Source organism: Pundamilia nyererei, unplaced genomic scaffold, assembly GCF_000239375.1.
Source record: "Pundamilia nyererei isolate P.nyererei 1_Seehausen unplaced genomic scaffold, PunNye1.0 scaffold00133, whole genome shotgun sequence".
NCBI classification, from domain to species: domain Eukaryota; kingdom Metazoa; phylum Chordata; class Actinopteri; order Cichliformes; family Cichlidae; genus Pundamilia; species Pundamilia nyererei.
Genome location: NW_005187534.1, coordinates 1,225,374 through 1,234,387, shown reverse-complemented (window position 1 = coordinate 1,234,387; position 9,014 = coordinate 1,225,374). Strand labels below are relative to the sequence as shown.

General features: G+C 43.0%; 1 protein-coding gene across 1 annotated transcript; it reads right to left on the bottom strand.

Moving 5' to 3' along the window:
* Positions 1-2,463: 2,463 nt before the first annotated feature.
* Positions 2,464-5,014, bottom strand: LOC102196081 (D(1)-like dopamine receptor). Its single transcript, XM_005743582.1, has one exon. It carries the CDS (start codon positions 4,910-4,912, stop codon positions 3,431-3,433), a length of 1,482 nt encoding a protein of 493 aa, XP_005743639.1. The 5' UTR covers positions 4,913-5,014; the 3' UTR covers positions 2,464-3,430.
* Positions 5,015-9,014: the final 4,000 nt, after the last annotated feature.

The following is a 9,014-nucleotide window of genomic DNA, read 5'->3' as shown; positions in this document are numbered from 1 at the left end:
CGGATGAACTGAGAATCCCCATTTCTTCTTTTTCTTGTTTAAAAACATCAGGACCACCTCATCACCTTTTTTTTTTTTTTTTAGGACCAACGTTTTCTGAATTTCTTAGTGTTGTTATTGTTTTCATCGTTGTGCATTTCCTGTTTTACTTTGTTTGGCGCTACCTTAACTGGTTTCAGCTGTTCCTCGTTCCCCACCTTTTTCCTCTTCTCCACAGTTTCCAGATCTCAGTCCTTTGCAGCAGCAGGTTTAATGATATCGAGCAGCTTTGGCCGTTTTTAAAGTATCTTTCAAATAAAAGTGGCATACATGCAAGTGCACCAAAACACCACACAGAGAGCACAAGTGCCACAGTCTCTCTGCCTGCCAGGATTTCAAAGTTCATTAACATTTCATGGTGTCAGTGTGCACTCATTAAAGATGCCGGGATGCTGTGATGATCCTATGAAATAAATTCTTAAATCACAATCTCCTTCTATCACCTGCTCCACAAACAGCAGAGTCTACACTGCTGGAGACTCCTCTGTATCCTGCTAAACTAAACACCAATCAGTTTATTACTCAAACTCTGCAGGGAGGTCTGAGATCAGTTAAAAGTGTTGACGTGCTGCAGAGCTCTTGAGCTCAGCCCACACCCGAAACGAGCGCTCTGCTCTCGTTTCCTCCCTCATGAAACATCTCGATGATGCACTGAACAGCTGACCCTGCAGGACACACCTGTGAGGTTCAGAGTGCCGTCCCCTCAGTGGCCCCTGGAGCCTCCACTCTGTTTCAACTCCACCACTGAGTGAAGATGAAAGGAGAGAGCAGAGGTAGACTGCAGAGAGAGAGGAAGGAGCGTCGACCAACGGGAGGAAAACTCAGACTCTGCCGTCGCTCCGTGTTCGTTTGTATTTGTATCGTCATCGCATCCTCGCTGTCTTCTGACTGTTGGGTTTTCTGTGTATCATTGTACCATCTTTACTTGAGACGAATGTGGTTGGGCGCTATCTCAATAAAATAAGATAAAAGTATTTTGTTTTTCTTGTTTGGAAAAAAATCTCATTTCTACTTTTTTACTTTTTGTCAAAAATGTCATGTTTCTAAGAATAGCTGAAAACAGCATAATGTATCTGTAGGGGGGGAGACAGGATGTTAGTGAGGGAGTCAGGTTACCTGTCAGGCCCCCCCACCATCCTCCCTGATCCTCAATGACTGCCATCAAGTTTCTTTCTGCTGTGAAGATTCAGTACAGCACCTTTGACTTTCACTCAGTTAAACCTCTTCTGCATTTATTCGTCTCTCTGATGGTTTACAGTGCATTTAAAACCTCAACGAAGCAACAGAGTAGCCATCGTACTGTTTAGATATTTAAATGTTGCTTTCACATTAAGTCCCTGTTAATACCATATTCTCAAACAACGTGTGCGTCTTGCGGATTACGGATGAATGGCAAATATCATCGCACTTATGATGATGCTTTAAATGTCATTTTATGGATGAACGTCAGAGTCAGGGTCAGGTTTCATAACCTCAACCCTTAATTCTGTTTTAACACACAAACACCGGTTGCCTCTACGTGTCTCTAAAGCACTTCCACATCACTAACAGTTCTCTCCTAGTATACAAAAAGTTGGGATGCTGTGGAAAATGTACATAAAAACAGAATACAATGATTTGCAAATGTCACAAACCCATTTATTCACAAAAAACGAGTCAAATGATTAAACTGAGTCTTAATGAACATATGAGACTGTTTTGAATTTGATGGTATCAACACGTCTCTAAAAGTTTGGGCCGGTCCATGTTTCCTCTGTAACATCCGCCTGTGAGCTGAGGACAGCAGCTGCTGGACTTCCAGAGGACTGTTGTCCGGTTCTGGACTGATGCCCAGCAGTCCGGACTCCTCTTTGTCCCATTTTTGGTTTCAGGATGCTCCAGATGTTCTCAGCTGGCTCAGCACTCAGACTCTTCTACTCCGAAGCCAAAGAGCCATCGGATCACAGGCATCCAGTCCGGGTTTCCAGCCTCGTCTCATGCACACAGATGCTTCTCCAGACTAGTTTATGAATTAATATTTTCTGAGTTTTTTTACAATTTTATTTTGATGAATATTATTCTGAAATTGTTTCACAATTTATAAATCAAGATGCTCTTTTTATGCCCAATCATGTTGCTGACCTGCTGCCAATTAACCTGATTTGTACAACATGTTTTTCCAGCTGTTTCTTTTTTGCACCGCCTGCTTCGCCAGCCTTGTTGCTCCCATCATGGATGTTTTGAGGCATGTTGCTGCCATCGACTTCAAACTGTCTACGCTTAAACATCTGATATGTTTTCTGTGTTCTACTGTGAATAAATATGGGTTTAAACGATCGTGTCTGCACTGGGTTTGCACAGGCTTTTTGTCAGGAGGTCACATTTCCACACACATAAATTTGTTTCTATTTAAACAACCTAAAGAAAACATGAAAAAACAAACAAAATACAAAATACAGCAGCAAACAGGATGTTAAAAATATATAAATTAGGATGCTGGCATTTAAGAGTAGCTTGAGTTTCCCGCCTGTTATTTAATATCAGGCTCGATAGATCCAGCCAACGCTGGAGGGCCTCGAACCTGCGTTCTTTCTAAAGGCCAGCGGGAAAAAGAAATTGGGTCATATTTAACACGATGGGAAAATGGCTCCCCTTCTCACTTGATAAATGACTTCAGTGAAAACTTATCTGATGAGTTTATGGTCTCAATTCCTAGTTTTACATCTTACTGGACATAAAATGTTTATTTTTATAAATTATGGTCCCATAAAAAGTTAAATGGACAGTAAAGCAGGGGTATGATTTAGGGCGCATCTACTTAGTGCGTACACTGCTGTGATTTGGGAATCACAGAGTGCTCAGTTCCTCGCACTAAGAAAAAGTGCATTACAGCTCTGGTTTTCTTTTTTTATATTTATCTACGTGAAACAGGGCATTTTCGTCTCAGCAGTTGATCCCCGCTGAAAATGTTATAGTGAGAAAGAAGCTCGTCATGCCTGGTTAGCATGTCAGAAACGCTCAGTTTGAGGCTTCAGAACTGGACTTTACAAACCAGCAGGTGGTGTCACTGGACTCTCATTTAAAGAGTTTAAATGAGAAGGAAGTTTTAGTGCAATTTTAATGACTTGTTCAGGCGCAACTATTGAGTTGTTAATGGGACATTCGTCTGGAGAGACCTCAGAGCTCCAGATATCAGCCATCAGACTTGTCAAGACAAAGTTTTTTCAAGCACCATCTGTCCCTTCGTGACAGGCTATAATAGCATGAACGTGGAGATTATACATTCTTTGTGCTCAGTGGTGATTTTAGCCAGTTTCAGATCAATAACCCAAATTATGAAGTTCTAAAGTCCACAACTTTAAATGAATCAAGAGCACACATCATGGAGGAATGTCCAAACATTGTGTCTGTCCTATCCGTCCTGGTGGACTTGTCCTGGTATCAGAGCATCACTCTCCAGCCCTGGAGCTGAGGTGAACGGTGTGATTGTTTCCAAGGAAATCTCTGGGTCTTCCTCATACTGGATGGTTGCGGGAAGCAGCAGCAGTCTGTTGTGGCTCGGAGAACCGTTGGAGATGATCGACTCCTCGTCAAAATGTGCGCTCATGTCCTCCAGGTGGTCCGAGCTGACGTTAATGTTGCGGGGATGCTGCTGCGGCTGAGCGGGGACCAGCGCCTCCTTGTGGAGGGTGGTGTCATGGTGGTAGGAAACCAGTTCGTTGCTTAAGTTCACCGCCTCCACCGCGTTGTTCGAGCAGACTCGGCCGCAGCCCAGGATGCTGGCGAAAGCTCGGCGGAAGTCTGCGTTGAACGCGTAGATGACCGGGTTGAGGGACGAGTTGGCCCAGCCGAACCAGACGAAGACGGTGAAGGTGGTGTCGCTGACGCACGGCGGGTCGCAGAAGGGGACGGTGCAGTTGAGGACAAAGAAGGGCAGCCAACAAAACACGAACACGCCCATGATGATTGAAAGCGTCTTCAGGACTTTGGTTTCCTTCTTGAACGAGGACTTCAGCGAGGCCTCGTCGCCGGGCCGCTGCACCTGCTGCTGGTTCCTGTTCACGCCGTGGCCTTGGTGCTGCGCCTGCTCTGCCGCCCGCTCCAAAGACATGATCCGACGGATCTGGGTCTGAGCGATTCGGTAGATCCGGGTGTAGGTGGCGATCATGATCACCACTGGGATGTAAAAGCTGATAAAGGAGGAGGAGATGGCGTAGGTCTTGTTCAGGTTGGCCACACAACTCTGGGCGGCGACGTCGCTCGAGTTGAAGCTGCTCAAGTTTGTGAAGTTGTTTCCGCTGGCGGCCATTATCGCCGCCATCTCCTCCATCGCCACCTCCCGCTCCTCCTCCCCGGCCCGGTGCCAGTTGAGCTGCACGGGGATGAAGGAGATCAGAATGGACAGCGTCCACGCCACCCCGATCATGACAAACGCCACGCGATGAGTCATTTTCCGCTCGTACTTGAAGGGGCTGGAGATGGCCCAGTAGCGGTCCACGCTGATGATGCACAGGTTGAGGATGGACGCTGTGGAGCACATGATGTCAAAGGCGATCCAGACGTCACAAAAGCGTCCAAACAGCCACGTGTTGGTCACCTCAGTGATGGCCTCCCACGGCATCACGAGCACGGCCACGAACAGGTCGGACACGGCCAGAGAGATGACGAAGAAGTTGGTGACTTTGGAGCGCAGGTGGCGGAACTTTATCACGGCTGCGCACACGAGCGTGTTCCCGAGCAACGTGGACACGATGAGCAGGAAGAGCACGCAGGCGACGAGGACGCGCAGTCCGCCGATCCCTCCGCCGTCCTCTTCCCCGTCCTCGTCCTCCTCCGTCCCGTCCAGCTCTGACAGAACTCGAGTGAAATTACTCCACACGGTAAAGTTCTCCATCACGCAAAGTGACAGAGCGCATTAATATCCGCGAGGAAAGCCGTTTGTCCTCCGTGCAGCTGATCCACTGAACATCCTTCGAAGGAAACAATAAAACATAAAATAAATAAATGAAGCACTTTCCTTTGATTTTTTGTAAGATCCGCGTCAAGAAGAAAACAGAAAAAAGGTTCCGTGAATAAATCCTCAGAATTAAATGCTAATAATAATAATAATAATAATAATAATAATAATAATAATAATAATAATAATAATAATAAAGATAAATGATGGGGGATCAGCAGCAGCGGTGGCTCGGATGATTCCTCCTCGGAGGGGAAGAACTCTCTGCCTCCTCGGTCTTCAGCCCCGGTGTGACTCACAGTGGACTCACCTCTCTGTGTGACGCGCTCACACTCAGTCAGGTGGAAGCGATGCGGGGCTCGTTACCTCCTCAGCGTGTGTAATAGATTACTCTCCTCCATTCCTGCTGGAACGAATCGCGGAGAGGAGCTCCGAGAACTCCCGAGCTTATCAGGGAGAATTAAACAGCTAATTAAAAATCAAAGATCAATATTACAGTAACGGAGCAAAATCAAATCTGTCACACCTGAAATACATTTAACTTTTTAAATATAAGGGATTCAATTAAACGTATTATAGCTTGTAAGTATCCTCCTTATGCTTTATGCCTCATTATGTTGCCTAATAGGAAAAAAGCAGCAGTCCAGGTTCTTCATATAAGACCAAGAATGCAATAGGTTGTCAAAGTAATGGCGGGTTTGGTGTAATATATCAAAATGATTCAATGCATTTTTAATGAGGTCCACAAGTAGCAACATTCAGTGTTTTAGAAAATCAGTCTGCATTTAAAAACAAATGTTGTACTTTCATTCATTTCAAATCAGTTTTCTACACACAAAAGTCAATTTTAAGGACAAATCTGACAAATGTGTATCACATTTTTTATGTTAAGTTTTAGCTTAAAGTGCTGCACTGCAATCAGAATGCTTCTACGGGTTTAAATTAATAAACAGTACTGTAAACAACAAAACTAATTTAAGCAAAAATAAAGGAAAATACACTAAGTGTTGTTACACTCTGGTTACAGACATTGCAGTAAAAATACAGTAAATGAGACTGCAGTAGAAATAAAGATATTACAGCAATTCCCTAAAAATGGAAAATACAGCAAAGGGACCATACAGGAAAATTCCAGTAATGCTGTTAATAAAAATGGCATCATCATGAAATAAAACAGCATTTCAAAATGTCCAGACAATAAAAATGATTAAGAGGGAATCGTTTTTATTCAGGCTCCTCCTCCTCGCTTCCTCCTCTTCCTCTTTACCCCTGAACTTGTGTGTGTGAAGTGAGCCGTGAACTCAACCTTTAAGAGACATAAATGTATCATTTCTATATAAATGAAAAGGCTGAGCAAACCTGCACACACTTCTGAACTCCTCCTAAAAATGCAGAAACTTAAAATATAAAGTTCATACCTGGTGTGAAATATTCATACAGCGTATTCCAGGTTTGATGATTGAGGGTGAAGGTTTGGCACCGCAGTGACAGTCAACACATAACGAAGGACACGTTTTCACCGGAAGGTTAATCAAACCCAGCAAAACAGTCTGAGATCACCGGCAGCTCCTTTTCTCAGTGAATCAACAGTTTTGAATGTCTCCCAGCAGCAGTTCTTCTCATTCAGCGAGTCGACACTGATGAAGCAGTTTAATGCGTCACACTGTTTAATACCAGCCAAAGTATTTCACATAAAATTTGTTTGTGACTTTTTAATGTCACTACAACAGAAACTTACTTTAACCAGTGCAGCTCAAAATGCTTCAGCTGTGAATAAAATGTAAAATAAGCAAGAAAATCATTTAAACATGCTGAGCTGCTTAGAATGAAAAGACTAAATAATAATAATAAAACTAAACAAATATTAACAAAAGCCTGTAAGTACACAAGCAGTGTCTCAAATAATGAAATGCTGGGTAAAGTCAATGAAAAACACAAAACAAAGTCAAATAAAATAACTTATAAGTACAATAACAATAAAATATTCTTTTTTCCCCACAGTGAAGGTGTTCCTGCATCAGCCAAAAAAATGAAAGACGACTTACACCAACAGTGCGTGTCACCTTCCTAAAGACAAATTAATATAAGATGTTGGGGATTCATTTCTTTAAAGCACGTAGAAACTTTTGGTTAAACACGATAAACTTCAAACAAATAGCTTCAATTAGATTTTTAGGGTCTTGAATTACTTAACTTTCAACTCAGGCTCCATGACTGCGGTGCTAAAGTCATATTCTGGGGTCTGATCATTCTCAGTGAAATTAACTCAGAAAAGATATAATTAATGCCATCTGCTGTTTCCACTGCAGACGATTCAATTCAATTCAATTTTACTTGTGTAAAGCACAAATGTGACCACAAGAGGGCACCACCTGCCCGCTTTTGTGACTCAAATAAAAACACAAAGAAGTTTATTTTGAGAGTTCACAATCATTCATGTTTGGGACATTCACAGTTAGTATGTGTACCTGCACATACCTGTGGTGCATTCAGGGAACAACCCAGAATGCATGACCCTGAATGCACCACAAAGACAGACGGCAGAAAGCTCAGCCACTTTTTTCACATATGTACAGATACGTCTGCCCAACACTGTGACTTTCACTGGAGATACAAGAAATCCTTCAGTTCGACCAGAAACAACCCAAATCTGGAAACCAGGCCTTCAACGAGACGCCCATAATCGGGATCAATTAACCCGATCAATTAGAATCACGATATGTTTTGTTCCCAAGGAAATAATTTATCTGAGGTTTTGAATGATATGAAGCTGATTTGGCCCCATGGTCACTGCTGCCCTTCACTATTCCCTCTCCCATCTGGAAAACAAAGACTCATACATGAGGGTATGAGGAGTTTGTCGGTCCGTCAGGATAAGCAACAGGACTTCAGCCAGCATTATTACAAACACTGGCGTCCTACAGGGTTGCGTCCTCAGTCCCATCCTCTACACACTGATTCTTCTACAGCAATTTTGCATGAGTCACAGCTACACCGCACTACAGGTGTAGCTGAGGAGGAAGAGCATGTCATCTACTAAACAAAGGGTTGGTGGTTCAATACCTGGCTGCTCCAGTCTGTATGCCAAAGAGGTACTAACCCCAAGCAGCACCCCATCACAGTCTGAATGTGTGTGAATGTTAGATGAAAAGCACTTGAGCATAGAAAGAGGCTGTGAATGAGGCACATTGTATAAAGTGTTTTAAGTTCTCTGGGAGAGGAGGAAAGTGCTATATAGGAATCAGGCCATTTACCCTTTCAAAGGAAAAGGAGTCCAAATAAAATAAATTCAAAATCTCTAAGACAAATCAAAAACCCTGGAACCTAAACCAGCGATCATAACAGGCAAACAGCATAAATGATACAGTATACTGTATCATATGTGTTGGTTCAACAGTTCAGCATTCACGAGGATTTTCGAAGGTCTGACAGCATCATCTGTCTATCAGCTGCCTGTTTCATTGGTAACAAGTAACATGAAGTGCATGAAGTCATTATGCCACTTATCCATTCTGAATGTGTTTAAATTAATTGTAATAATTTATAATCCCACTGCATCAGGGACAACTTCACACATTTTGTAAATGGCCTGTGGCCTGTATTTGTATAGTGCTTTACTAGTCCCTAAGGACCCCAAAGCACTTTACACATTCAGTCATCCACACATTCACACACATTTACAGGAACACACGACAGGACGCAGGCAAGGAGGCTTTGTTCTTTCATGTCTGAATAGAAAACCAGAAAAACCATCTATTCTTTTCTTATTGTAAATATCAAATTCACCCTGAACAATCACTGCAGTCACTCTGTGGATGAACTGAAATACACATATTTACGTTTATAGCCTATGTGTCAAAATAAACATTTATTCACATAAATAAGTCTATTTACATACACATTCTTTCCAAAGAAAGCACATAGGAAAGACACGGAGCACATTTCTTTCCTATGCGGAAACTGCTCTGATCGGTCAGACACCTCCCGGTGGAGCCACCGTGTGTGTGTGTGTGTGTGTGTGTGTGTGTGTGTGTGTGTG